We start from the raw sequence: 17534 nt of genomic DNA on the forward strand, positions 1-17534 counted from the left end.
GTTTGGCTGTGGTATCATACTTCATCTCTATACTGTATATGGAGAGAAAGCACACTCAGTCAGATTAGAGATTATGCTATGATGAGCTGTCTAACTGGAGTAAGAAGGATGTGTGAAGTGTGTTTGTTGTGATGCTCTCAACATCCATGTTTCATGAAAAAACTGAGGTACAATCATACATCCCTGAGGAACACCAAATCTATTAACTCTCACCCTGGGAACAGCTCTGTCCTTTGTAGCCGATGGAACACACACAGTTGCCGTCGGTGCAGGAGCCGTGGCTGCTGCAGAGGGGATCAATGCACTGCGTGAAGGGGACGTCACACTCGGGGCCCTTCCAGCCGCTGTAACACACACAGGAGCCCTTGTCGTATTGACCGTTGCCGCTGCATAGCACCGGGCACGCCGCTGGAGAAATGGAGAATGTGGAGGTGGGAGAGACAGAAAAATAAAAAATGTGAAGACTTTTAAGAGAATGTCTTACACACACCCATCCCCGTATAACCCCACCAATATTTCCCAGTGCAGGAGGGTGAATAGAGTGGTTAAAGGGCCTCACAGTGGCGATGACATGAAGAGTAATTACAGGCAGAGGTAACTAAACTATTCATCAAAGCTGTCTATCCCAGGTGAGCGCCGAGCCAGTGAGACGTTAGCTAAGGGGGGGAGCTGCCATTCATCATCAGTCATCTTGTCTGGGCTCCACCAAAGGCCATGCGCAATCTTACCGCTCCTAATCCTCTCTGCTGGCTGCGTAGAGCCTAAATGTGCCTGTTTGTCTAATTAGACGGTGGGGAAAACAGCATATATCCTTTTTTTACGACGGAAGAAAGACATTTGCGAGAAGCTAATACCTTTGGAGCAGTCCATCCCGTGGAATCCTGGGAAGCAGTGGCACACGCCAGAATTACACTCTCCGTTACCATGGCAATTGCGCGGGCACTCTTGCACTGAATCTGTGAAGGAGACAAAATGAGATGGAGAGGGAAAAGAGGGAAAGGGTAAGAGAGGAGTCTGATGGCAAGTATCAAAGCATTTGATTTGATCATTGGCACCATTCATTCTTTAAGACACTGCAAATGGAGTCACACAGATTCCTTGCATTCCTTTTTCACTGAATCTTTCATAGTGTGAGGAGTATGCATTTTGAATCAGACACGTCATTACCCATCCATTATTTCTCTCCATGCTGAATCAGAAAATACACAGACTCTTCTTCACCCCTGCCACTTTTTGTTTGTTTACTCTCCGGACCCACCAAGGTCATTAATACTTTATCCAGATGTGGTTGTTCGGCAGATTTTAGTGTGTTTCTGGCTCTGTGCATACATGACTTCAGTGCTCTTTCTACCTTTTAGTGCCTCCCAACTCACTTCCCAGAAGAGAGCAGTTTGGAAGGGAGAAACAGGGTCGATGCTAATGATAAGGAGGCATTTTGGACTTTCATCCCTTCCTCCTTCGCTCTAGTTCCGCTCCTCTTACACAAAGCATGACTCAGCCTATCCACACTGCCTTCCTCTCCAACACTTCCGCCTTCTTTCTCTGTACTCAGCCTTTCCCCCCCTCCCCCAAAAAGCCCCACGTCTCCCTCTTACCCTAATGCCACCCTCTCTCTCACTCTCCTCTTCAGCTCCTCCTTCACTCCACTCCACTCCTATCTGGTTTTGCCCCCACCATTATGTCTCTCCTCCAGCTCCCCCCTCTCCCTACTCACTCTAATTCTGCCCTTGCCGCCTCTCCCTGTCTCCTCTTCCGCTGAAAGCACTACCGCCAGATATTGACAGTGAAGGATTCTTTCACTCGAGCTTGACTCTTCCTATCCACCCCCCCCCCCCTCGGTATCACACTCATGCCTCCAGCACAATTGAAATTATTTGGGGCGCTGTTTCAACATCCCATTTACAGGTTTATTTGGATACATCCTTATCCGTTTCACACAAGCACAACACCACAACACATTCTACACTCTCTGCTATATTAGCTTTTGTTTTTCAATGCATACCGTCAATTTGTGCTATTACATTTTGGCAAAAACAAATCTTTAGACTCACTAAGTGGTCCTGCCTGCTTTACAATGTTGCTATAGTTGTGTTGCTAGTGGCAACACTGTGCACATGCTGTTGTGAGTGTTTTTGCCCCCTGTGAAGGTGCAAAGTCCATATCCCTGTTAAAGGGGAACCATTGTTCCAGATCAAATGTAGGTTGATTTGGTTTTGAGGGTGGTTTTCTCAATTTGAGTATTTTAAGGGTCATGTTAAGATGGTTACCCTCAATTTGTGTTATGCAAGATTGTTATAGTTACAAATTGAAAGGTATGGATTAGTATTGGTTGTTGGTTTTCACAAAGTTATACAAATTGCGAACACAACCCTCCAGAAAGTTTCTCATTTAAAAAAAATTCTTGCTAACCTAAATATCCGGTCATTTATCAAGTACACAACATCTACATACTTTGTTGTTGAAACGCATTGGATACTCAATTTGACATTTTACCTACTATGAATATAATGTTATTATTATTATATATAGCCTATATGATCAAACTAGCAGCAGTTGAGTTCAATTGTGGGTACTGTAGCAACTATGTTTTGATGACAAAAATGTGTGGAATAAAACAAACACAACACCAACACATACTGCAGCAGGTTTCTCTTAAAAAGATATGGTGCATTGTGAGTCCAACAAATGTAACTGCAGGAGTGCAATGCTAAACTGCTGGAGTGCTCTTAAATCAGTGTCACTGTAACAAATAGCTTCATCTCTCTCTACGCTTTCCATCTCCCAAATGCTGCTGCTTAATCTAATTTCAGCTCCCAACCTGCCTCACCCTCCTTCCCCACTTATTCTCCCTCCGCCCACAACTTCAAACTCACCCATGATGTTTGTGCTGAAGGAAACCGTCTCTCTCTCCCGGCCGTCGTTGTAGAAGGCCAGGTGCCAGGCGCCGGTGTCCAGGTACTGGACAAACACCGCCTCGTTGAGGACCACCGTCTGGATGCTCCTCCTCTCACGCGGAGACTCCACCACGCTCCACTTCTCCTTCCCGTCCAGGCGCTCCATATAGTCATACTGCAGCAGAGAGAAAGACAGAGAACGTGAGGAGGTGAGAATACCATTGTGAACCCTGTGATTCAACTATGAAGTGCTGCCGTGGCACTTTTCAGACTTTGAAAAATGGCCAATTGTTATATGTGCAGGGAGATTAAAAGATGGGGGCAGTAAATGTGGTTGGAAATGTCCCGAGGACGCATGAAGAAGGCCACAGAGAGACTGTCTTTCTCACTGAAAGTTTTTTTTTTTAAACTGCTGCCGCAACTTCACGGCCTTCACCAGTTTAAGTCAGGTCAGACAGTGAAACGCTTATTCAGACGCAATTATCCCAAGCTACAAATCAAATCTAGTGTTAATTGAGTAGTCTCTAATTAATACGAGGCAGTAAAAGTTACATTACTGCAAAATCTAATTAAGTGTAAATCTTAAACTAAATGAGTTCTTTCAAATGACTATTATAATGAATCACAAATTAATTTAACATGTCCCATGACACAGGCAAGTTTTTTTTTCTAATGCATTCTCCGTTTTGGGTGATCAATACGAAGATAATGTGCTCCCTAATGAGTAGAATTATAATTCTTTGATTGCTTTAGATAACCCTGAAGGTGTAGAAGCTTTGGTGGACGTTTTTTTACCTGTGCGTGTGAGGGAGGCAGGCCCTTGCGGATGTACACTCCGAAGAGGGCATCCTTTCCGAGGGAGATGTTGAACTTGAGGAATTGGGGTTGGCTGAGGTGGAGCAGAGACCTCCAAAACACGCCCGGTGGGACTTCCTGGGTCACTCGCCTCCCGACCTCGATGGTGCCCGTGTCTATACTGCTGTTCCGGCCTGCCCACGAACCTGGAGCGAGGGGAAAAGAAACTGCATAATCTGTGATTATAGGCATCGATTGACAGAGTCAATAGTTAATCATCACATTTAACTGAAAATGAGCTGCTATAAAAATTCATGGCCATCGAATGGTAGAAGACGAGCCCCATTAGCTTTTGCAAACTGTGTGCCCAAAGTTTATGTAAACTGAGCGTTGTGATGTGTGGCGGCGCGGATGAAAAATGCTGCCTTTGTGTCAAACGTTGTAAGATCGTAGAGTTGGTTTTTCTGAGCTAAAATGAGAGCGGGCCGATAGAACTGCAGGGCAGAGCTTTCCAAGCATCCGCGGAGAGAAACACACAGCAATCCAGCAATCAGGTCAGTCATCTAAGAGCAAAGCGCTGAGGCCCAGACAGTGTATGTGTGAGTTTGTGTGTGTGTGTGTGTGTGTGCGGAATAGCGAGGAAATAAAAGTAACAACGAGAAGAACAACAGCAGCGGTCTGGCCTAGACGGCTGGGGAACACAACACAACAGTCCTCTCATTAATACAGAATACAGACACAGAGCAGCAGCCCACACATACATAGTACACACTCTGTGTGTGTGTGTGTGTGTGTGTGTGTGGGTGTGTGTGTGTGTGTGTGTGTGTGTGTGTGTGTGTGTGTGTGTTACAGAGCGAGATCGAGCTAGTGAAAGAAGAATAGATGGAAAACCGCATGGGGGCTTTAAAGAGAGAAGGGGGGGGGGTGCAGTTAGTGTTTTACCTCGCTTCTGACTGAGACGATAAACCTATAGCTCAATGCAACTCTGGTTAACCAGAAACACACTGATAGCACAGATAGTACCGCGTCTTGAATTATGAAAATCCTTTAGTTGGTGAGCGCTGATTTATATTTTTTCTTGTGCTTTAAAAAGAATCTGTGAGTCTGTCTTTCAGTTATTTCTACAGTGTCTGCGGCCCTCAGCCCTGAGCCAATTTGTGAGGACATGAATCCTTAAAATTGAACAAAAATACAAAGAAGAGTGTGTACTGCATTTCTTGGGGATGATTTTCGTTGGCGGGTTAATACGCATTTGGTATGTTAGTGAGTATTTACTGCATTTCTTGGGGACTATTTTCAGTGGTGGATTAATACACATTTGGAATTACTTCCTGTCTGCCTTCTTCTGTTAATTTATCTGACGTCTAGCACGCTCCGTCTTTTAACCTCTTTTCCTTTCTCTTTCTTGATCTTCCTTAGCAACGGTCATTATAGTCCTTGACAGCGGCCTGTACTACGGTATTAACAACATGTCACATGTTCTGAATTGACCAATCAGAATAGTATACAACTAAGCTGTGTAATAAGTGAGTATTAACATCAGTATAATTCTGTATGTGCAATGGAGTCAAACACTAAATGTTTATTGTAATAAAAGAGAGTGTTTTCATAGTTTTTATTTATTTATGGCACACAATAAAAAGCTTTATCATTTTTAAGCAGTTATTTCCTTAAAGGTCACCTATTATGCAAAATCCACTTTTCATGTATTTTATACATAAACAATCACCAACCAAGGTAACCCCCCCCCATATCACCTGAATCTCCTCCTAGAGCACCATTGTGTTCTTTGTAACCAAATCTCTCTCAGAGGGGCGTGGGGAGGGGCTGTTTATTTTCATCTAAAGTAACGGACAGAGAATCAGCACTTTGGAAACAGGGCTGAAACAGAGGGGATTATGGGATGCTGCAATGATCTGTTTGGTATTTGGACCAAACACTTCAGAGACATGTTTTGTATATATCTGAGACATATAATATATTGATGAAAAACAGCATAATAGGGGACCTTTAAGGTTTTTTGATAACATATCACCACCTATTTAAAATCGAGGCAGTAATGTCGTCCAGAGTTTTGCCAACTCTACAGCGTGTTGATTCTTGTGTGGGGTGTGTCTGTGTGTGTGCTGCAGTTCATACCTCTGCCTCCAGAGGGCAGCGTGGCCACATCGCTGTTGACAGGCAGGCCAGCTCCCAGTCCGTTGTTTAACACAGGGCCGTCGGAGGGCTTCAGCTGCCATGTCAGACCCAGCACGTTGATGGCTGCACACAAAGGCATGGAGAGAAGAGGAGACTGTGAGGACATACGACTTGAACGGTGGATTGTCTACGAGCCTGGCACAACAAAAAGCCTCACTTGAAGGCTCATCAAGCCAAATAAATACAAGAGGGTGAACCATTAAGTCATTTAAATGGCAGCTTTTACAGAACGCCACTTTGATTCTCGTGTTAATGCGAATCAATCAAATGACACTTTGGCAGGTAACCTACGGCACACAAATGGAGTCTTACAAAACTCACAATTAAAAACCATAGGGATTTTCTTTAGCTCAACCACTCACAAATATTCTTTCAACCTGACAGCCTCTCCTTGCTTTTATGTATGCCGCCTCGCAGAGAGCAAGTGACAGATTGCTCTCTGAAGAGATGGCTCTCTGACTCTCCTTTTCCCTTCTCCTCTTTCTTTTGTCCTCTGTTCTGTAATTGTGTGGTACTGGTGGTATAAAACTACTCCAGTGTGTTCGATCCTCACTTTGTCAGCTCTCTCGCTCCTAAGTCTGCTGTCAAGCGTGCCCTCCCCCGAAAAGGATAAAACAACAAAAAAGTCTCTTACTGTACACAAAAGTTTTTGTTTGGTGTAGACATATGTTTCTAAGGGTTGTAAAGGATTGGTTTAATCCATCAGATGTTCTCATATGTGAATACTTGAAATATGTTATAGAACAGGCACCTGCAGCGTTGCATATCCACATGAATACTGTGATGTGAGCTTTGAGGATGCACACGGCGTGGATTTGTGATCATGTGCGATGTATTATGTAGGTGTTATTGCGTTCCTCTCAGCGCTGGCCCGTGAGCCCTATAACACCTGCACTGAAGCCTGAGAATCAATTTCCCTCTTGTCAAATTCCATCTCCACATGCCCAGTTTCTGCACACACAGGGACGAGCGTATACAAGTTGCGAGAGAAAGAAAGAGAGACGCGGCTTTAGGAACTGCTGCCGGGGCAGACTCATTCTCGCCCCGGTGTCCCATCTCTCTTCCTCTCTCTGTTTCTTTTTTTAATGTTTCCTCTCTTTCCCTATTCCTCCCCTCCCTCGCTCCCGGTCAAAAGAAAGAGCTGACACCTCGGCTGCTGCTCGGCCTCCACTGTCAGCTCTTTTTTATTTTTCATGGGGGGGCTGGAGTGCAGAACAAGAGAGACGGAGGCGAGAGAAGACTACACTGTCCTCCCCCCCCCACACCCCCCTTCCCTGTTTCTTCTCTCTTCCATCCACCTCTTGCCCTCGCCTCTCTCATCACGCTGACCTTCATTCCTCTCCCTCTTTTCCTATTAATCCCCCCCTTTTTTTCTTCTTCTTCTCCTCTTATCTTCGCCTGTCCTTCCTTGTAGATAACGCAGACATGCATCCGCGCACACATTCAGGCACACGGAGAGATGGTATCACGGGAAGCAGTCGATGGAAAGATTACCTGTTGAATCGGTAGGAGACAGTGAGCAATAGTGAGTCTATTGTGACGGCGCTCTCAATCTAGGTCATCCCCAAGAAGGCACCAGACAGCCCTATAGAAAGCGTATTTTGTATGTTTGCCCACTGTGTGTGTGAGGGGTCGCTGCACATCTGTGGTTCTCCTAGTTCTTTTCTTCTGTGGGTGGTTGTGGAAAGTCGACCAACAGATGGCACTCTTACTCCTCGGCGACAGGAGCTCAAAAGCTTTGTCAACAGGTTTTCTTTGCAGCAGCACAAAGAGCAGGAGAGACAGAAAGAGAAAGAAGACAGGGACATACTCTTGTTTTAATTTACAAGCTCCATCCCTCTTATGAACAGCACTTCTGACTTAGTTAGGGTGTAATTTTAGCCGAAACCCAAATGCTGAAATTGATGCATTTGGCTTTGTGTTGCCATCATTTTAAGCATTTTCTTTTCAGGTCATAATTGCCGTAATTGCTGTTTTGGAGCTGCATTGGAAGGCTTTATTAAATGTCATGCCGATAATGCCTATCTGAATTGAATTCGACTGACTGACACCAAGAGAAGCTCCTCTTTGATCTCTCATATTCGTCACGAGTAAATACACATGTACACTCAACACGGAGAGATCACAGGGACACAGGTTTAACAAGTAAACGAGTCGGATAAAAAATAGATCTGTTGCTTCGAGAGGTTTTTATGTAATCGCGATGCATAATTCAGAGAGGCAAAGTGCTTGCCAGTATCATCTGCAAAAGACAGCATGTGAAACAGCAGCACACGTGATCCTGTGACAAAAACAAAATGATGGATAGGGGGGGGGGGGGCTGGGGACAGGAGACGACAAGAAGGACGAGGTGGTGGTGGTGGCCAGGCTCAGAGATGGGGGTCAGGAGGACTTTAGGAAAAAACCTCGACAGAGAGGAGGAGACAGGAACAGAGAGAATACTGGAGGACAGCGAGAACTGAGGGAATATGAAAGAACATAAAAAATCCCATGAAGATTTAAAAAACAAAAAAGAGCAGGAAAAACTCCAGATGATGCTGTAGAGAGGAGAGGAGGAGATGAATAAAGGCCCCTACGGATGGGAAAAAGGCGGGAAGACGAGAAGAAGATGGCAAGTGGAGAGGAAAGATTTAAGGGATGAGTGGCCCTGTATTCGTTGACTGGTAAGAAAAGATGGCCGTGATTCATCCTCTGACAGTAAGTGCTTCTCAGTGCGGGGCAATCAGACAGAAATACAATGTGTATGCTACGTGTGTTTGGGGAAATATTTATATGCCTCAGAGTTAAAAGGTGCAAATGGATTTCTGCATGAGAGTGGCAGAGATGGAGAAAAGGTGACTTTGTAGACATAGTGTCCCCAGACTGGAAGATATCGTATCATCATCATTCTGTTCCCTGGAACATGTTTCAAACTCCTTTCCTCTCTCTGTGCGTTGTCATGTCTCTCCCGTCCCTGTCTCATCTCAACCATATCATTGCCTATTTAAAAGGCAGCATCTCCCTTTCAAGCAATTGCACTGCTCCTAATTGCACAAAAGCCAAAGTGGCCCTCTTGCATGTATTTCTTGCAATGTGACTACGATTACACACACACACACAGAGACTGCAGGCAACACACTTCTCTTTGCCATCTCCCCTGGCCATCCTGGTAAATGCATATTAACTGTTCTAATTTGCCACTAAATTAACAACTCTGACCTCAATTAGGGTGGTAATTGTAGCTGAGGCCAGCCCCCCATCCTCGGCCCTGGCTGCTAATTGGTTTAGCCCTGTTTCCCCCCTGTTTTTTCTAAACACCTCCCCAATTCCAAGGCCTCTCATTTGGTCCAGAACAAACACAAAAAGAAGTCACCTTAGAAAAAAACGCACCGTCGCTTTTTCTTTTTTAACCACCTCGCTCTTTATCTCTGCGGCAAAGGGGTGCAGTGCTAATACGGAGGGAGAGGAAGAAAAAAAGCAGCCTCTGGTTTCTCGATATCCAGCAGCCATTTCGGATATTTCTTAGACTTTCCCACACAATAGCCACTTATGTAGTCTATGAATAAAGCAGCTTTCTCTCTCAGCTAAGTTTTGAAGGCGCTCGGCCGCTCGCTGAGATCATTTAGAGTCTCCGACGGAGGGACGGGGGCGGCGGTTGGCTGCTGCCCTCGGGGGTCATAGACACTGAGAGAGACAATTTGTCTGCTACTGAGTGTATCTGGGTATGCATGCTTATAGCTTGGTATTAACAACAAGCACACACACACACACACACACACACACACACACACACACACACACACACACACACACACACACACACACACACACACACACAACACACACACACACACACACACACACACACACACACACACAACACACACACACACACACACACACACACACCACACACACACACACACACACACACACACACACCACACACACACACACACACACACACCACACACACACAACACACACACACACACACACACACACACACACACACCACACACACACACACACACACACACACACACACACACACACAGCTGCAACCCCCGACGGGGCCTCCTCACCCAGCTGATGCAACTGAACTGTAATTGACTGCAACACAAAAGGTTATGTGAGTTTTTTACCTGCAAAACAGTGTCTACCGGAGAGAGACGGCAGCTCACTCAATCACACGGCAGAAATGGCTTCCTTATTGGCACTGAAATATTGAGACGGCTCGGCGCAGATGTAGCTGTGCGTGCGCGCGTGTGTGCGTGTGATGGGCTAAATGAAAAGAGATGTGAATCTGAGTGATGTCCTACTTTTTCTGAATCCTCATTTCCTCTTCAGATATCTCAACCCTGACCCCTCCCCGCGCCTTCTCTTCTCCACATCAACCCACTCTGCGGCGTCTCATCCCTCCCTATACCTCGGTCCTTTCCCTCTCATCGATCAGTATTAGAAACAGGATATGAGGAACTATGCTATCTTATCGCAGATCACAGAGTGAGAGGGAATGAGTGAGGGAGAAAGACGGAAGGAGAGGGACTGAAAGAAAATGGGAGACAGAGAAACAGGGCCGCGATTTTCTTTCTCTTTGCATTCATCCATCTCCTGTTTCCAACACAGGACCAGCGGAGCACCATGGGCCTAATTGGACTAACGATTGGGCCCAGATAAGACCCACGCTAATGAATAAATGAATGAGGAAATAAATGAATGAAATGAGCCCGTGCAGGCTAATGCATGCGATATGAAACAATCAGAAACAACCGCAGCTGGAAGTACTCAGATCCTTTACTTAAGGAAAAGTAGAAATACTATTGTTTTTAAAATACTCAATTACAAGAAAGTCGATTTAAAAAATGCTACTTAAGAGGAACTAGAGAACTAATATCGGCAAAGTGTACTGAGGTATAATTTTGACAAAGTAAAATGACTCAGTTTGTAAAATGTCTCTTTTCACGGTATTCTACTGTTCATTTATTATAGTTCTGTTTGTATCACCTGTAAATACATTTTCATCAGGACTGCACGATATCGAAGATTATCTTGACTGATATTGCAATTGCAACATGATCCACGATATTGGAGGGATGGAAGATTTTTTTATTCATTTACTTTGCTGTAAATGAATTTGTACCAACCAAATCTGTTTTATTCAGTCGGCAAAATATTATTTATAGGCCAGGATAGATCAATAACATTTCATACAAAATGATACTTTAACACATAATAACGTTTTTGCTTCCAGCTATTTAAATATTGCACTTGTCCATATTTTTTCGATTTTGATCAAATGTAGATAAATTGTGCAGCCTGGTCCGACAGATCTTAAATAATGGGTAGATTAGTAGTACAGTATTGTATCCTATCACATATCACGTGTTTTACAATATATGTACAAAGTAACTATGAGTCTTAAATAAACGTAGTAAAGAAAAAATTGCAATATTTGCCTCCTAAAAGTAGTTGAGTAGATGTATCATACAATTAAAATGGCCAAATATGCTAAAAGCCTATCAAAATAATACTTTGTTGCATTCCACCACCAGCATCAACATCAGTGAGGCTGCTAAATCTGGATCCATTCACATAAGTCCTCTAAAGCACATGCAGAAACTCCAGCGACACCAACAGAAAGTCAAAGGGTGAACACTGATGTCCCGTCTGAACAAGTGTACACCCTGCATCACCTGGCCGGGGAAAATGACCCATTTATCCCTTCGGTGCAGATGGTTTAGCACCTTGTGCCTGGATCCCTGCCCTTTCCCCGGCCCTGCAGCATGCGGTAAGATCCTCACCTCTGAGGGTCCGACAGGCCCTGCTGCTACATACACACGCTCCCCGTCTGATCCTCGTGCCCAGGTCCCTGCATTCACCATATGCCCCTCACCTCATCAACCCCCCCACACTGGCATGAGCGACACATCCTGACCTCTAGCTGTTCCACCTTTGGATCAGCAGACGGAAAGCCACATGCAGAGGGAGAGGGGACTCAGGGGTCAAGGAGCTAGTAGCCACTTTGTGAGACCTTCACATAGTCAAGGGTTCACTTTGTTGTTATTTCAAAAGATGTGATAACACAAATAGGAAATATATTTTTTTAACAATAGAAACTTGAAAACGTGATTCCCCCCCCCCCCCCCCAATTATCTAAAAGCAGAAGCATGAATCTGCAAGATTAATCTGAGTCCATTGAGGATTATTAAAATTGGAAAATACATATTTCTGCTTTAAAGTATATGACTTATATATGACTGTCATTTTATGGTTTCATCTTTAATAAAAGTGAAGCAATAAGAATGGGTTTCGGTTCTTTAGAAATACTAAAGTGAAACAATCCAAAAAGGAACATTGCTCATCAAATGTAATAAGAAAATCTGTTAAAAATTCATTAAAAGAATAATGTTAAAAAACTTTTGACACATAATTAGCAGTGTTAAGATTTTCTTTCGATGATTTTCTTCATGTTCTTATTCAGGAAGCATGTACTTAGAGGGAGACTCCCCATGGGGTCGCCAAGATAAATCTGACAAGTTGTGAGATGATTCAATATGTAAGAGAGAAGATAAAAAGGTCACATTTATCTTAAAAAACATGTGAATCTTTGATGTGTGTCAGAACATTTCACCTCATTATCACATATTTAACATGTGAGCAGTTCCTGTTTGCTTTAAAGGGCCAAACATTTCTAAATTAGTTTCAAAAGTAAACAAAATACAAATGATGAAACTTTGACACTTCAGCAGTGTTTAACGTATTTATTTTCTTTTTCCAGAGGCATGTACTAAGGCAGTGGGTTCAGACTCCCTATGGTGTCACAAAGAATCTGACAGGTTGTGAGATGATTAAAAAGGTAGAAAAAAGTAAAATTTCTACCTCAAAAAGAGTACGATTTCCTGAGCTGAGCTACTTTATTAATGTGAAATAAAGAACAGTTTCAACTTTAGAGACTATTCAAATAAAGGGAACATTACACCTTTGATCAAAAGGTATGAAAGTCTTGGATAAATAGCCTCTGATCATAAGTTGCTGACATCATTACACCAAAAGGATATGCAAAAATGATTACAATTTTGAAACTATGGCAACGCATTTGCATATTCTAATAATAATAATGATAATAATGGGTTTCATTTATAACGCACTTCATATTTGAGTTCAAATCCCAAAGTGCTAAGTGCTTCTCCCACTTTGTCTCTTTATTTTCTTTAACTCAAAGCCTAAATCTGGACAGTGGCTCCATAATGCATGTTGGGTCCCATATTGGTTGATTAATAACATAGGGATTAAGACTAAAAATCATATTTCTGCCTCAAAATCCCATGAATTGTCTCTGCCTATATATATTCCTCCTTGTAACATGAATTTTCTCACTAAAAGCTGTTGAAATCCAATGTGTTAACAGGAAGCACTGATCTGCTTCAAAGGGTCAAAGTGAGTTTGGCACCAATTCATTAAGCTGTCAATGCAGCAAGAAGACACTATTTGTTGTAAAATGTGATTATCAGTGTCTTTCTGTGTCAAAAAACGATTTAATTTGGAGGCATGGCGACATAAAATCTGTTGGGAAATAGCTTGGTCCTGTTTTTATAATCAACTTGATATGATCAGTGTCTCAGGTGTTTTCAAAATGGCTCCCCTTTTTGATTGTTACAGCCCAGGGCTTTTCATATAAAGATGTGTTGTTCCACTTTTGATGCCTGGCAACACTCCATGTTGAGATGTTGAGTCTGTGATGAAGCCAGTGTTGAAAATTAGCGGCAATTCAACATTGTATTATCATTATTTACATTTTTCATGCACCTGTGTACATAACATAACAGAAATGGCGTTAAGAAATGTGTTATATAAAAATAAAACAAAATCTCTCCTGAAATTCCACCATCTTTAAGCCAGCTTTTAAATGGTTACTTTGGCAGTGCAGCCACCCTACTTCCTGATTGATGACAGAAATATGCAAATCATTACCCAAAATGCAACCCCCTTCTGTTGGAGTAATGCCTCGTATATGCTGGCCGAGCTATGTGTCTTTGCACGGTCATTAACATGTTATTATGTAAGGCAGCAGTGATGTGAATGCACTCAAGTGAGACACTCATACGCGGGAAGTATGGCCAGTAAGCGATTGTGATCAGTCTGGGCACAGAGAGACAGCCATGATGGATGGAAAGTGGCCGGCTTAGAGGCATGAAGGTCACACTCGATGACAGTATGTGTGTGTGTGTGTGCGTGTGTGTGTGTGTGGATCTGTTTAATCAATACACAGGGGAGCTGGAGTCAGACTAAAAATACAATGTGTGTGTGTGTGTGCAAGTGCATGTGTGCTCTCATTCATCAGTGGTGACAATACCATGTGGAGTATGCCAAATTCAGCCAACACACACACACACACACACACACACACACACACACACACACACACACACACACACACACACACACACACACACACACACACACACACACACACACACACACACACACACACACACACACACACACACACACACACACACACACACACACACACACACACACACACACACACACACACACACACACACACACACACACACACACACACACATTCACACCAAACACCCGTGAAAAGGTGACACTGGCGCCCGCGAGCAACTTTACTCATTGCATTCAAGGACACACCTGTGTGTGTGTGTGTGTGTGTGAATACAGTCCACCTGGACTCTGACATGTCCTCGATCCTTCATCTATGCATCAAACCACCAGCCTTGTTCCTCCCCTTGCATACCGCGCTGTATCTCTTTTTCTGTACATTTTTTTCTCTTTCTGTACATCTGTCCTCCGACTCTTCTCTTTTCCTCCGTTCCTCCTGCAGACCTCCCCCTGTCCTCTCCCTGTCCTCTCTCTGTCAGCCTCCCTCTGCTCTCCGCTCGCTGTGATCAATTAGGAGACATTAGTCCCACGGTTATTCCAGGTGACAGAACCTCGGGAGGCCGCGCTCTCCTTCATCCTATCCTTCTGCCTCCTCTCACTTTCTCCTCCTTGTCACTCCTGCTCCACCTTCCCCGTCTTTTTCTCCCTGCAGTGAAAACTCCAGACCTCCCTTCTCTATTTCCCCCCTCCCTTATACTCCCCTTCTCTAATCCCCTTCGGCGCCAACAGTGACATACCAGGTCTCCTCCGTCTCTCAAGTCATCTATCCTCCTCTTCCTCTCCACTTTGTCGTGGCTTCATGCTGACAGTGACGCATCTCCCTCCTTCCCCTCTGCCCTCTCGGCTCCAACTCGATTCCACTCCTTTCTTTTTTTTCGCCTTCCTCTATCTCGCTCTCTCCAGGTTTCCGTTCACAATGTCGGACCTCTTCCCTCCTGTATGCCAACTGTTCACCTGTATCCTAGCAACCACCTCTCCTTTGGCTTCGGTGCTCCATGCGGAGCAAGCAAACAAGACGCCGGGGGAATGAAGAACAAGCACTCTCGTTTATCCTCCTCCCTCCATCCGTTTCAGTCATTCCTTCACACGTAAAGACGCCTCCGCTGGCATAGGGAGCTTTAACTGAAAATGTGACTCTCTGTCCTCCAGACACATAAACTCTCTCTAACTCACATTTATGTACTCAAATGCACACGTTTATTCCATTTTGTGCATATGTTATCTGAATAAGTTTCAAAGAGATATTATCTACCGTGTTTCTGAAGCACGCTGAGTCCAGCCTTTGTAAAAGCAACTCAGTGTGCATGCATACGTGTTTCCGTAGAATGTCGAGCAATTGTTGAAAAGCTTTATTTATGGTATTGAGAAGAAAGAGAAAAGGAATTTGTTTGAAGGCCAGCACACCCTCACAGCTTTGCAATCAGAGGCACACATTGTCACACACACATCCTGTAGGAGCCCTGAGAGAAGGAGTATTCGTACACACACGCGCACAAAGAAAAAAAATGCTGCTCAGGCACATGTGTCCTGGTGTAATTTATGAGCGGGCTCCTGGGCGGACTTCTCGGAGGGGTCCTCTTCACGCTGCATGGCTCTGGGTGCTCTGCGCAATCCCCCCAGTGATTGCCGGGTTCTCTCACACACACACACTCACACACAAACAATGTAGTACAAAATCCCCCTTATGAGCAGTGAACTCTTCCGACCGAAACTCGCTGCACGATTAACGCTACAAAGAGCTAGGTAAACACTAGGGTTTCAGGCTTGGCAGCACTGCTACAGCTCTGTTCAGCACAGACACAACCAGAGCAAAACATTTCCTTACAGCAGCTGAAAAAGGGGGCCACACAGTTAGCAAAAGTAAAAACGTAATAACAATAAAGTATCATTTGCGGTGCTCATCTAACCGAATTATAGCCACTTGCACAATTAAGTTAGGTGGTAAAGCACTGATGTCTGGCATATAATAAAACAGTAAATACACAGAGAGTGGAGCTTAGAGGGAAACTGAATAGCAACTCTTGCTCCTCACTTACTGAACTCCATTCAAAAAACAATCTGCTCTATTCATATTTAGAGAGCAAGTCTTTTAAAGCTACACATGCCCACAGTAAAATCGAATGTTGGAGTGGTGCAAAAACGTTTGAATAAGTTCATTTTTTCAGTAGCCTCATGTAGTTCATTTGTATAGCAATTTTAGTTTTTGGGCGATTAGTTAAACAATGAAACCATTTGGGAATACAAAAAGCAAAAAATAGGTAATTGTTTTGACAAATGTTCAAGCTATACTTTTCTAAAACGGTGCTTCAGTAAACCAAAGGATTCACTCTAAAGTAGCTTTGCTGTAGTTACATTTTTTGCAGTGTTAAATAATTAGTATTTTGCAAAGTTATGCTCTTGATATATCTTCCAAAAATATTGGTAATTTTTTGGTCCTTGGTCATCAGATTTCAAAATGTTTTGCTCACAAACAATAGGTTTAACAGGCATGGTTTCTCCTTGGGGCTGCATATCCTTATGGAAATGTGTTATATATTTAATACATTTTGTTTATTTGTTTGGATGAACCTACCTTACAGTATATTGAAAAGGGCAGACACTGGGAATTGACTCTTTACTTTGAAATTATAACAAGCTCATGCAACAATTATTAAGACATTGCAATACTGTTAACACGTTGTATGTATCTGGCAAGTACACAGATGGTGCCCTAACAATGTTGTAGAAGGAACAAAAGTGAATAAGGCAAGCAATTATGTTCTCTGAAAAAGACAGATTTTTTCTAATGATTATCCTCATTAGTTCCTTATCAACTTACGATTACATGTTCTCAGATGAAAACAAATATTTGTGTCATTGCGGCCCCTAGTGAGCCCTAATAAAACAAGATGGAGGTTGTATGCTCCGCCACATCCCTGCCCTCAAGGAGGTCTTTCTTCCCCCCCCCTTCTGCTCCCTAGTTCCATATGTGTGGCTGTCCAGCGCAGTGTGACCGCGTAAAGCTCAGGAGAGGATGGGTCTGTCTGTGGGCCCCAGGCGAGGGGCCTTGATCTGCTCTGGAGGACACACACACGGCTCTCAAGGGCACAGAGGGGGTACGCAATGCCCCCACACACACACACACACACACACACACCACACACACACACACACACACACACACACACACACAGCACACACACACACACACACACACACACACACACACACACACACACACACACACACACACACACACACACACACACA

At 43.8% G+C, this 17534-nt stretch overlaps 1 protein-coding gene across 1 annotated transcript in view; it reads right to left on the minus strand.

The window, feature by feature from the left end:
• Positions 1 to 17534, minus strand: part of tenm2 (teneurin transmembrane protein 2) — a 267237-nt gene that overhangs the window by 40215 nt on the left and 209488 nt on the right. Inside the window, 5 exon segments of the mRNA XM_034223289.1 lie at positions 214 to 408; positions 855 to 956; positions 2874 to 3069; positions 3690 to 3895; positions 5829 to 5951. Of these exon segments, the coding sequence (XP_034079180.1) occupies positions 214 to 408; positions 855 to 956; positions 2874 to 3069; positions 3690 to 3895; positions 5829 to 5951 (822 nt within the window).

This window comes from Gymnodraco acuticeps, unplaced genomic scaffold (genome assembly GCF_902827175.1).
Source record: "Gymnodraco acuticeps unplaced genomic scaffold, fGymAcu1.1, whole genome shotgun sequence".
Lineage (NCBI taxonomy): Eukaryota > Metazoa > Chordata > Actinopteri > Perciformes > Bathydraconidae > Gymnodraco > Gymnodraco acuticeps.